This window comes from Nicotiana attenuata, chromosome 2, assembly GCF_001879085.1.
Source record: "Nicotiana attenuata strain UT chromosome 2, NIATTr2, whole genome shotgun sequence".
Taxonomy (NCBI): Eukaryota; Viridiplantae; Streptophyta; class Magnoliopsida; order Solanales; family Solanaceae; genus Nicotiana; species Nicotiana attenuata.
In genome coordinates, this window is record NC_031990.1 from 54407735 (window position 1) to 54420869 (window position 13135).

Consider the following 13135-nt stretch of genomic DNA (forward strand, 5'->3'; position numbering starts at 1 on the left):
GGATTAATTCTTTCTCCAAAAATTAGGTCGAATAAGATATGGTTCTCTTCAAATTGAGGTACAAACCAATCCTTCCACATACTTCAAGATGTAACAGGAGCAGATTCGCTAACAAGATTCAGCCGGAGTTTTCATCATCATAAACTTCAAAACTTTGCAGTTCAAATCCATGGCAAAGAGACGAGATTCGAAATTGTACAAACAAAAATATCTTTGAGAAGCTCTATAAAAGTAAGATGAAGGTGGAAGATGAGAGAGAGAGAGAGGGAGAATAGATATGGGGTAGGGGATATGAGAAATTCGAGGGGATAGAAGAAATTTGAGTGGAGAGAGATAAATAATACAAAACTTATTTTATGGTTTAAGGATACGAGGTGACCATAAATAGATATTTGGCTATAAAAAATCAAAAGGCAGCTATGGAATATAATTTTTTAAAAGTGTATTTATTTAAAATAAATAAGGTATCAACCTTTGCTATAGGAGGTAACTAATTCTATTAAAGAACATGCTAATTCTTGATAAGTTTATCGTACGTTATATCAAACGGTAAATTAAAGATAATATATAATTTTTTCAAATTTAATTTTACAGTTTACTTGCAATCTATGATTTGAAATCTTGTAACTCAAGCCTTAAAATATATTTTTTATATAAAAGTTAAAAAACATATTATTGTTTCAATAGTGAAGATTAAGCGCATAACATTCTACATACTAAGTACTAACCAATATTTGAATTAGTTTTACATAATTATTTTTTCGTTCCTAAAGCAAAACAAAATACTCTTCAACAAAAAGAAGTTCAAAGCAGGCTTTTATAAAAATTGACACAATATTTATTTAAAAACAGGCAATCTAAACACACACACAAACACAAAAAAAAAAAATATCCTTATTTTCTCGAGACTGATTTAAGAAAATGATTAATTATTCGATTTGGTTATGCTAAATAAATGGTCCAGCTCGGTTTAAGATAAAAAAAAAATCTGATAAATATACACATTGATGAATTACTTATAGATCAAAATCAAATCCAAATGTCACCTAACATTACCCAAAAAGATGAATATTGAAGTATAATTGGAAAAATTAGGAAAGCAAAAAATGATCTAATTCTAACTCAACAATTTTAAATAGTCATATCTCTGAATAAAAGAAAGGAATTTAAAAAGTCTACAAAAATTAAAAGCAGGGAAAACAAAAGCGAAAAAGAGCAAAAAGTGGAGAGAGACTTGTATTGAAGGCCACATATGTTCCCCCATTAACGCACTGTCTCGTCTCATGTTGCTTCTCTATCAACCTTTTGTATTCCTCCATATCCATAGAGTTCTACTACTAATTTAATATTACTCGAAACTAAATCGGGAATAATCAAATTTCATGAAAGAAGAGAAGATATTATAAGAATTTTCAGATCAGGATTGTTTGATTCAGTCATAAAGCATAATGTCTTGCTCATCATCGTCGTCGGCGTCGGAGGATGAAGATGAGGGATTCGATTCTTACCGGAAAGGAGGATACCATGCGGTGAGAGTCGGCGATTCATTCTCTGGTGGCCGATATATCGCTCAGCGAAAACTCGGCTGGGGAGAGTTCTCCACTGTTTGGCTCGCTTATGATACTCGATCATCCGTGAGTGTTTATCATCTTCATTATTTCTTTTGATTTTGTTTATCGGTGTTTCTGTGTGAATTCGTCAGAATGTATGCTTATTATTATTATTCTTTTTTTTTTTAAAATTAATATTTTGGCTGACCTCAACTAGCTTAGGATTGAGGTGGATTAGTAGTTGTTGTATTTATCATTACTACTTATAATTTTTGATAAATAATTATCATTATTATTCGCTTAAAGTTTTATCTTTTCATTTTCTTTCATGATCAACGATCCTAGAAAAGATTGGTGAACACCAATATGATTTATCATTTGCAACTGGCTTCAATCTCTCTCTTTTTTCTAGATGATTAATTAAATTGGATTAAGCGTCTTGCTTTAGTGTCATTGCCTTTTGATATTTTGATTAGTGACTACTTGCTGCAACGTGTTGATGCTTGCTTTTACTCGGCGATTGAATTTGAATTAAGGAGTTATTGTGATGGTTATATGCTATCACGGGAAGATAAATAACAAACTTAAATTTTTAGCCTGGACGTTCTTTTTCCAAAATTGACCAAGTCCTTTTTGCCCTTTCTGCATGAACGAACTTAACTTGTCTAGAGTTCCAATGGGCTTTTTGTTCCCCTTTAATCCTGAAACAAGTTAACATGACGTTAACACGAAGCTTATCCACAAATGTAATTGTGGAGATAGGTAATACTCTGCTGGCTTATAATTAGTGGTGGAGGGACATAGCTCCAAGAGGTGTCACCCCTTCGTCAACTGACACCTCTTTATTGAAAAATTACATTGTTTAGAGAGGCCAAAATTATCTTTTTATGTATATATACTATGTATTGTATACCCTTGACTTCTTCGTGTATTTAATTTTTTTAAATTGTAACTCCCCTTAGTAAAAATCCTGGCTCCGCTACTATCTATAATTTACTTTAAGATGTCTAGATGCCTATTTGTATGTAAAGTTGAGGTTACTTTGTTTCGTCATCAAAAACATTTGTCTAGGGGAGCGACTTTGGCCTGAATTGGGGTCAGTTGAGTGGATGGTAGAGTGAGTTTTTGTGATTGATTTTCAATCTATTAGCAGCATTTATGTAGGTGTTCAAGAACAACCTTTTATGAGAGCATTCTATTTTGAGTAAGCATGTGCAGTTTCTATTCTTCATGGATTCTTTTCTTTGAATTTTTAGTTATAATTAGCCATTTAGTTAGCACTAAAATGTCTCAAAAGCCCCTCCTCTGGAAAATTAGCTCAAATTGATTTTTGAGAGCTCTTATTGAGATCTGGAGTTGATATCATTGCTATATTTGTTTTCTCCTAGGAATATGTTGCTTTGAAGATTCAGAAAAGTGCACCACAATTTGCTCAAGCAGCTCTTCATGAAATTGAAGTTCTTTCTGCGATTGCCAATGGTGATTCATCTAATAGTAAATATGTTGTACGACTTATTGACCATTTTAAGCATGCGGGCCCTAATGGACAGCACCTATGCATGGTTCTTGAATTCCTTGGTGATAGCTTATTGAGGCTGGTCAAATATAATCGCTATAAGGGCCTCGAGATGAACAAAGTTAGGGAAATATGCAAATGTGTTTTGACTGGTTTAGATTATTTGCATAGGGGACTTGGAATTATTCATACAGACTTGAAACTTGAAAATATTCTTTTACTTTCTACAATTAATGCCACAAAAGATCCCATTAGATCCGGAATGACTCCCATACTTGAAAGGCCTGAGGGGAACCCTAATGGAGGAGTAACAATGAATATCATTGAGAAAAAACTAAAGCAAAGGGCAAGGAGAGCAGCAGCTAGGATATCTGGAAGACGGGCTTCAATGGGTGGGGTAGGAGGGACTCCAAAATCAAATAGATCTCTTGATGGGATTGACTTGAGGTGCAAGGTTGTGGATTTTGGAAATGCATGCTGGGCTGATAAGCAATTTGCAGAAGAAATTCAAACAAGGCAGTACAGATCCCCTGAAGTTATACTTCAATCTGGATATTCATTCTCTGCTGACATGTGGTCTTTTGCTTGTATTGCATTTGAGCTTGCTACCGGTGAGATGATGTTCACTCCCAAAGGTGGACAAGGTTTCAATGAAGATGAGGTAAGATGATTTCATTTATGTTTCTTTGGTTAACTGTTCTTTCATTGCATAATGCAACTATTTCTCTTTTTTCTATTTTTGGAATAAGTATTACGTTTTTCTGATTTGAGGTCTAGTTTTCTGGGTGTAAAGCGGAGTCGACCTAGCCTTAGAAAGAATTATGTTTAATCGATTTTACCTCCTGAAGAGAAATTATTTTAAAACTTTCACTTGACAATATTTGTTATTATTTGGTGGGTTGCAGGATCATCTAGCTATGATGATGGAGCTTCTAGGGAAGATCCCTCGGAAGGTTAGCACATTATATTGCTTTTGTGGGCCTTTAAGAACTATTTCTGAAAATAGCTTCTGAAATTTTCTTTTACTAACTTCTGGTGGAGCAGATAGCCATTGGTGGGGCTAGATCCAAAGATTACTTTGACAGGCACGGAGATTTGAAGAGGATCCGTAGGCTAAAATATGGTTCTCTCGATAAATTGCTAGTTGACAAGTTTAGGTTTTCTGAAATTGATGCCCATGAGTTCACAGAATTTCTTGGTCCTCTTCTTGATTTTGAGCCAGAGAAACGACCAACTGCTGAGCAGTGCTTGCAACACCCATGGCTCAACGTCAAAAATCTTAAGAAAACAGAGATGAAGAGTGAATCGGGTGTGGAAAAGGTTAATGTCGGAATGAGCAAGCTACAAATTAAGGTGGGTAGGTGATGTAGGGATCGATGGTCTTCTCACTGCTGTGCAAGCCTTATGTCCTACTCTCCAGCCTGTACCAGTGTCACTTGTGATTTAATTTTTGGATTGTTTTATTTTGAATAAGATTTGATTCATTCATTAGCTGTGTATTAGTAGTTTTGAATGATCATGACAGGGAAATGACATCTGAAGTAGAAATTGACCTCTCTCCTAAATATTCCGAGCTGAAGCTTCACGTGATTGTTTTAATGAAATTGACAGTCACTGAAGAAATGATTCCTTCATTCCCATGAAAAAGCAGTTGCCCGTGTTCTTTTGAGGGCCCTTGGGAAACAAAGCAAGCTACATAATGACTATATGGCATCATTAGAACACAGCATTATCCACCCAGGACTTTAGCTGCCTGAGAAAGTTTGCTTTATTGAGGCACTCTGAAGAAGTATATGGGGAGCCACTTAATGATGTGAGTAGAAGGGGTTGCTTTTGTATATTAAACAGTGGAAGGAGCAGCTGAGACCCTTGATCTTTTATTAGCCTTGAGACTTTCTAATGGAGGTTAGTGATCTAAAATCCAGCAGAGGATTTCTAACTCATGTTGAGGTCAAATGACAATAGACATAAAATTTTGCATACAGGATTTTGAAATTTTGTAAGTCGTCTCCACTTTTTTGATCTAATTATTGTATTGGTTCTTGCTAAGGAATCTAACTTGTCATATGTGTTCAACATCTATTGTTTCTTTGAAAAATGTGGAAGTATATCGTTTGAGGTTTTGACTGAGAGAACGACATCAAACAAATTTTTTATTAAGCTTGTTTTTAGTTTTTTCTTCCTACTCTAACAGAATGTACGAGTTTTTTTATTTTCTATGTTAGAGTTAACAAAGCATCAAGAGCTATTTGGCAAATATTTTCCCATGTGAGGTAGATGTTCAAGAAATATATGCGGTTGACTCTATTGTTCTACAAAATCTGTAACATGAAAAGATCTGTACGAATTGCCACATTCTAGGTAGATCCTTAGATATGAACATATTGATCAAATAGTACACACTCGAAAAAAAGCATATGTCGATATAAACATAATCTGTTCGTGGTAACAATATTATTACCCAAAATAAATATATGCTTATCATTTACCATGCTTGATCTTCTTTTAGCATAAGGTTAGCAAAAATTATAATGTTTACACTAAAAATTGGATAACAGTTAAACTTATAATGTGGTTTTAACGACACGCGATTTCACCTAATACCAATTGATGATCGTAAAGATTAACAATATGGCTTAATAATGAGATAAAGCAAACCAGTCTTGAAACATGATTCAGCCCTCGAGCTCGAGTGCCCTCAAACTGATCGATGTCCAGTAAGAAACAAACTAACTGATGAACAAGAATATAAGCTAGAAAGTATTGTATTGCTTTGATACGCGTGAATGTAAGATGTTTACAAAATGATTAGAACCCCCTTTATATAGTAGATGAATCCTATCTATGGTACAATTCTAATTACGGAAGTAAATCCCATGATTAGCCTAAACAATCGCCTTTGATTTGATCTGTTCTGGGATTTTCGCCGTAATTTTTGACTGGTTACGGATATCTCGCTTTTCCGTTATTGCGCTTTGCTCGAAATCTGTCATATTTGGCCTCGATCGCTGCTGGCCTCGATCTCGACAGGCACCTCGATCCTCGAACTCGATACTTTGTCTTCGTGCTCTGGTCTGATCCATTACGAGGCTGACTCTCGATGCAATTCCCTGGTCTCGATCAAATAGTACAATCGGGTAGGCAGTATACAGACAGTCCCCTCGTTTCTTGGAGTGTAATGAGAAGAAACGAATTGAGCCTTCGATTTTGTACCTCGACCTGTCATGATGTCATCCTCATAATGTAAGCGACGGAAGGGACCGAAACGTCCCGTCGGTACAGTTCCCAAAATCATTAATGAGCGTCAGTTGGCGGTCAGCCACCAGTGCCTTTGAACCGTCGCCGTGAATCCCTTAAATAGGTCTTCCTCTCACTTCCTCAAACTTTACTTTGAATTTATCTTATACTAATTTTCAAAATCCCTTTGAGTTCTTCAAGTTTATCTGCAAATCTTCAAAGCTCTTTACATCTTTTAAGCCTTTCCGTTTTGCACGATCTCTAGGCTTCGTTATCAACCTTCCCCCAAAACATCAAGTCCTCTTCTCTCCTTTTTTCTTTACGCTTATTCAAAATGGCAGAAACGTCAAAATCTGTTCCTCAAAAGGAAAAAGCTTCTTCATCGCGGTCGCCCGGCAACAAAACACAGGTGGAGCCATGCCTTGAGGAGTGTTCCCGGGGGGTGTGATCTTTCCGACTTCAAAGTCGGGAAAACTTCGTCGGTCCCTGGTCGATGCAAGCCAATGTCGAGATATATATGCTCGATAACTGAGGGTGACCTTGAGCAGGTGAAGAAAGATTGCCATTGGGAAGATAAAGAGGTGGTGATTCCGACCCCCGAAGAAGACATCACTACCCATGTGAAAGGGTTTCTAAGTGTTTACACTTACCCTTTCACGATGGGACCTGTTGATCCCGTAATCATCGACTTTTGCGTCAGTACCAAATAACCCTAGGTCAGATCCATCCCTCTTTTTGGCGGATTGTCATTCTGCTCCGATTCTTTGTGAGCAAGGTCGAAGGGATGCATTTCACTCTCGACCATCTCATCAGAACGTACAGCCCCCGTCTCTATCGACGCGGGTTAGTAAGGCTTCAACTTCGGGCTACCAAGGTGATGTTCTCGAGCATAGACGAGGACAAGGATCGAGGATGGATGGGCCGGTTCTTTTGAGTGAGGACTTCCGACCTAATCCCGGCCAAGAAGATGCTATTCCCCAAGGAATGGAGTATGAAGCGTAAGCACAAACCCACCTATAGCTTCTGTTTATTGTATTGTTTCTTTTGCCTTTTTCTCATCGACATCCCTTCCTATGATGCAACGGTTTCTTGGGTGCCTAGTGCAATTCCTAACCTCGAGAGATGGGTTTGGAAACTGGCTTCGACTTCTTCGTATGCTGAGCGCTCATGGCGCGATTTGGCAAGGGGCCGATGGGAGGCCAAAAATCATGGTAAGCCTTTTTACACGCATTTGATGATCTTCTACGAAATGTTTCTTTTCATATTTACTTGATTTCCTTTCATACAGGTCTCGGAGACAATGCTGTCATGAGGCCCCCGTCCGGGGAGGAAGAAAAACTTTCCCAATCGCCTGCTTCGAAACAGAAGAAAGAGCGGAAACGAAAAGAAGTTTCGAGTTCCACGAACCTAGACGAGCCAAAACCTAAAAAGAGGCGAGCCCGCAAGTGGGAGGTTATCCCTTTGTCGGTGGAGTCGGTCCAACTCTTAAGAGGGGAGGAAGAAGAAGAAAATGAGGATGATTCTGGTCTGGTGGCTCGAACAAGAGCCAACACTGAGGGTCAAAAGGCCACCAAATTGGTCGAAACTGGAGATACTCTACCCCAACCTGTAGGGGTCCAAGAGGGGAATTCAACTGGAGTCCCCGAATTGATGGGAGCCGAGGACACCCACTTCGGGGTGAGAAGGCGTCGAAAATGGATGTGGAGGCTAGCCCCGAGGCTCCTCGAAATAGAGAGAGCGCCCCGAGTGACCCACTTGGGGCAATAGAAATTGGAGACTCCCTTTCGCTTCCTTTATTATCTGATGAGGAAGTTTGGGAGGCTCGGGCCATGCAGACTCCTCGCGTAGATGTCACGACCCGGATTTCCCACCCTCGGAGTCGTGATGGCGCCTACTAATGCGAACTAGGCAAGCCAATTAATAGCACAAATTACCTTTTTACCCATTTTATATTCATTAACAATTTCGAAGTAATAGCATTAAAAAGGCGGAAGCTAACATAAGCGGAAGAAAAATAACAAGCTAATCTGAACATAAATACCTAGTACAACTGTTTGAGTCTCGACTACCCAGAACAGGTGTCACAGTTTCACAGACGGTCTAAGAATACTACAAATAAAAGGCCAGAAGAAATTAATACAACACTGTCTCTAGAAATGCATGAAAGAAACAGGAATAGTAGATAGAAGGAGACGCCAAGGCCTGCGGATGCCTGCAGGACTACCTCGGGTCGCCTGGTGATCAAGAATCAGCAATCTCACTGCGGTCCAAAGTCCACAACACTGGGGTCTGCATAAAAGAGTGCAGAGTGTAGTATTAGCACAACCGACCCCAAGTGCTGGTAAGTGCCTAGCCTAACCTCGGCGAAGTAGTGACGAGGCTAGGACCAGACCACCAAATAAACGTGTGCAATTATATAATATACAGCGAAAAGTAAAGTAGAAATGAACAAGTAAGGATGGGAGGGGGAAACATGCTTCGGGGAATGACAGGTAGAAACAGAATATCAAGAGAACTACAAAGGAATCAAAATCCAACTATTAACAAGAATAAGGAAAACAAAGGCAGATTTCACTTTCTTTTCACATCTTATTGCAGGCGTGCAACCCGATCCCATTTCTTGTATCTCGTGTCAGGCGTGCCACCCGCTCCCATTTCATTATACCTCGTGGTAGGCGTACCACCTGCTCCCATTTCATTATACATCGTAGTAGGCGTACCACCCGCTCCCATTTCATTATATCTCGTGGCAGGCGTACCACCCGCTCCTATTTCATTATATCTCGTGGTAGGCGTACCACCCGCTCCCATTTTATTATATCCTGTGGTAGGCGTACCACCCGCTCCCATTTCATTATATCTTGTGGTAGGCGTACCACCCGCTCCCATGTACAAGCCAACAATAATCACAAGGAATCCCGGCAAGGGAACAATATTACCAACAAACATCCCGGTAAGGAAACAATGATATTTCAACAATATCCCGGCAAGGGAGAAACAACTATAACCAAACTTGTTACAACATCTAACTACCTCAGCTATAACCAAACTTGTTACGACACCTAACTACCCAGCTATACCCAAACTTGTTACAACACCTAACTACCTCCGCTATAACTAAACTTGTTACAATACCTAACTACCTCAGCTATAACTAAACTTGTTACAACACCTAATACAAAGAATTATCAACCTAAGCATCCGTAATATCAATTAATAACACAATGCAAGGGAATAACAACTCAACAATAGCCTGGCAAGAGGGCAACATAATGATCTCTTCCCTTTCTCACTTTTACTTCACAACTCGAACCAATGCTCTAGAGTTTCAATTATCACCTATACTATCACAATTCGTTATACAACTGGAGCCAACGCTCCTCAATGTTCATAGGTCACAATTCTTTTCACAACTTTACACAACAAATAGAAATTTTCACCAAGGCATGAATAATACAACGAAAACATGGAAATCACAATATAAGACTCACGGTCATGCTCGAAACCAACGTATAGATAGTCGTCACCATGCCTATACGTCGTACTCAACAAGAAACAAAAGCAAATATGACACAACTCCTAATCTCTCAAGCTAAGGTTAGACCAAACACTTACCTCGAACTTCCACGGCCAACTCAATCCTCAAACACTGCCTTTCCTTTCGAATTCGGCTCCAAATCAATTGTATCTATACATAATCGACTTAATAACATCAATAAATGCTAAACAATCCAATTCCAATACTTAATTATAGCTTTGTAATCATTCTTCCCCAAAAAGTCAATAATTGACCCCGGGCCCGCTTGGTCAAAACATGAGGTTCGGACCAAAACCCGATCACCCATTCACCCGCGAGCCCGAATATATAATTAGTTCCAAAATTTGACCCCAAAACGAGGTCTAAATCATAAATATATAAAAAGCCCTAACTCTATCCAAATCTCTAATTTTCTACCCTTAATCACATGTTTTAGGCCTAGAAATCTAGTGGGTGTTGTTAAAAATAGAAGAAAACAAGTTAAAGATTACTTACCCAAGAGATTATGGTGAGGAAATGCTTCAAAAATCGCCTAAGAGCTTTGGAGAAGAAGAGGTTTTTGAAAGTTTATGAAAATCCCGTAAGTGTTCTGTTTTTTAGACTTAAAAATAACTGGGCGAAATTACCCTTCGCGTACGCGATAGGCTCATCGCGTTCGCGATGAGTCAGGCCTGAAGACCTTCGCGTTCGCGACATTGGGCTCGCGTTCGCGGAGATTTAACCCCTCGAGCCCTTGCGTTCGCGGGCCAGTGGCTGCGTTCGCGTAGAATAATTGAGAACTCCCCCCCCAGGCCCATTGCCTTACGCGTTCGCGAGTACCTGGACGCGTTCGCGAAGGGTACTCCTCCCTCAGCATCGCGTTCGCGTCTCAGGCTTCGCGTTCGCGAAGAAGAAAACTGGCACTTGGTATTTTTTCCTCACGCGTTCGCGAGTGGGACCACGCGAACGCGAAGAACAAATTCCCTGTGCACTGAACAGCAAAATCTGCAACATTTCTTAAGTTCAAAAACCTTCTGAAACACACCCGAGCCCTCAGGGCTCCTAACCAAACATACGTACTAACTCAATGACATCGTACGAACTTATCCATGCGATCAAATCGCCAAAATAACCTCAATAACAACGAATTAAACCTCAAAATCAAAGAATTTTTCTCAAACTTCATAAAACATCATTTTTTGCAATTTAGGTCCGAATCACGTCAAATGACATCCGTTTCTCACTAAATTTCACATAATCATCTTAAATCATATATAAGACCTGTACCGGGCGCCGGAACCAAAATACGGGCCCGATACCATCATGTTCTAATCAAATTTCATTTCAAAATACTTTAAACAATTTCAGAAAACAATTTTCTTTAATAATTCATTTCTCGGGCTTGGGACCTCAGAATTCGATTCCGGACATACGCCCAAGTCCCGTGTTTTTGTGATGACCCAAAAGGTCATCACTTACTTTTAAACTAAATTCTGTGTTTCTGAGGCCTTGAAAACCTCATTTAGAGTCACCTCGATTTGCGTGCGCAGTCCGGGCGCATAGCGGGAAGGCTTAAATATGAAAATTTGTGAAAAATGATAAAATTTGGCTAATAAATGAATTAATTTGACTTCGGTCAACGTTTTGGGTAAACGGACCCGGACCTGTAATTTGACGGTCCCGAAGAGTCCGTAGGAAAATATGAGACTTGGGCGTATGCCCGGAATCGAATTCCGATGTCCCAAGCCCGAGAAATGAATTTTTAAAGGAAATTGTTTTTTGAAATTGTTTAAGAAAATTTGAAATAAAATTTGATTAGAACGTGGTGGTATCGGGCACGTATTTTGGTTCCGGTGCCCGGTACAGATCTTATATATGATTTAAGACATTCCTGTAAAATTTGGTAAAAAACGGACGTCGTTTGACGTGATTCGGACCTAAATTGCTAAAGTTGATGTTTTATGATGTTTGAGAAAAATTCTTTGATTTTGAGATTTAATTCATTGTTATTGAGGTTATTTTTGGCAATTTGATCGCACGGATAAGTTCGTATGATGTTGTTGAGTTAGTACGTATGTTTGGTTAGGAGCCCCGAGGGCTCGGCTGTGTTTCGGATGTGTTTCGGGAAGTTTTGGACTTAAGAAAGATTGCAGAAACAGCTGATCTGGTGTACTGATACTTTTTTCTTCGCGTTCGCGGGAGAACCCAAGCGAACGCGATGCATTAAATTTTGTCGAAGGAAAATCCTTCTACACGAACGCGTAGCTCAGGTCGCGAACGCGAGGCGGTGGGGGGCTATACCTTCGCGAACGCGATCCTGGCCACGCGAACGCGAAGGTCAAGTGGGCCTGGGCAGGGGGTGGGGCAATTACCCTACGCGAACGCGACCCATTGGACGCGAACGCGAGGGCTCGAGGGGATCCTTCTCTGCGAACGCGAGCCCATTTACGCGAACGCGAAGGCTTATCCAGCCTTACCCATCGCGAACGCGAAGGGTCTGTCGCGAACGCGAAGGACATTTTCGCCCAGTTATTTTTAAAAGACCAAAAACAGAGCACTTTCGGGATTTTATAAAAATTTCATAAACCTCTTCTTCTCCAAAGCTCTAGGACGATTTTTCAAGCATTTCTTCACCATAATATCTTGGGTAAGTAATCTTTAACTTGATTTCTTCCATTTTTATCAACACCCACTAGATTTCTAGGCCTAAACATGTGATTAAGGGTAGAAAATTAGGAATTTGGGTAGAATTAGGGCTCTTTGATTATTTATGATTTAGACCTCGTTTTGGGGTCGGATTTGAAAACAAATTAAATATTCGGGATCGTGGGTGAATGGGTGATCGGATTTTGGTTCGAACCTCGTGTTTTGACCAAGAGGGCATTTATTGACGTTATGAAGTCGATTATGTATAGATACAATTGATTTGGAGCTGAATTCGAAAGGAAAGGCGGTATTTGAGGATTAAGTTGGCCGTGGAAGTTTGAGGTAAGTGTTCGGTCTAACCTTAGCTTGAGGGATTAGGAGTTGAGTCCTATTTGCTAATTGCTTCTTGTTGAGTACGACGTATAGTCATGGTGACGAGTATCTATACGTTGGTGTCGAGCATGACCGTGAGTCTTAATTGCAAATTGTTATGTTCTTAAATGATACTACGAATGCTTTAATTGATGACTCTCGATCTTGAGTAAGAATTGAGTTTGATTCGTAGAAAGTACTTATGATTGGGTATTGGTGTTAGCTAAGATGAGTAGAAGTTGAACTAAAATTGGTTATAGTTGATTCTCCCTTGCCGGGACGTACTTTTCTTTACTG

The 13135-nt window shown here is 39.6% G+C and overlaps 1 protein-coding gene across 1 annotated transcript; it reads left to right on the forward strand.

Annotated features, from left to right (window-relative positions):
- On the forward strand, positions 1200-5237 carry LOC109210307 (SRSF protein kinase 1-like). The gene is made up of 4 exons (XM_019373711.1): positions 1200-1634; positions 2939-3727; positions 3972-4019; positions 4111-5237. The coding sequence occupies exons 1-4, from the start codon at positions 1449-1451 to the stop codon at positions 4429-4431; spliced, it is 1344 nt and encodes a 447-aa protein (XP_019229256.1). The 5' UTR covers positions 1200-1448; the 3' UTR covers positions 4432-5237.

What these genes read in the sequence shown, in the direction of transcription:
- LOC109210307 (XM_019373711.1), top strand. Translation starts at nt 1,449, where the DNA reads ATGTCTTGCTCATCATCGTCGTCGGCGTCGGAGGATGAAGATGAGGGA. An exon ending in CTTATGATACTCGATCATCC is followed by an intron (nt 1,635 to 2,938) that starts GTGAGTGTTTAT and finishes GTTTTCTCCTAG; the next exon opens with GAATATGTTGCTTTGAAGAT. An exon ending in TAGGGAAGATCCCTCGGAAG is followed by an intron (nt 4,020 to 4,110) that starts GTTAGCACATTA and finishes CTGGTGGAGCAG; the next exon opens with ATAGCCATTGGTGGGGCTAG.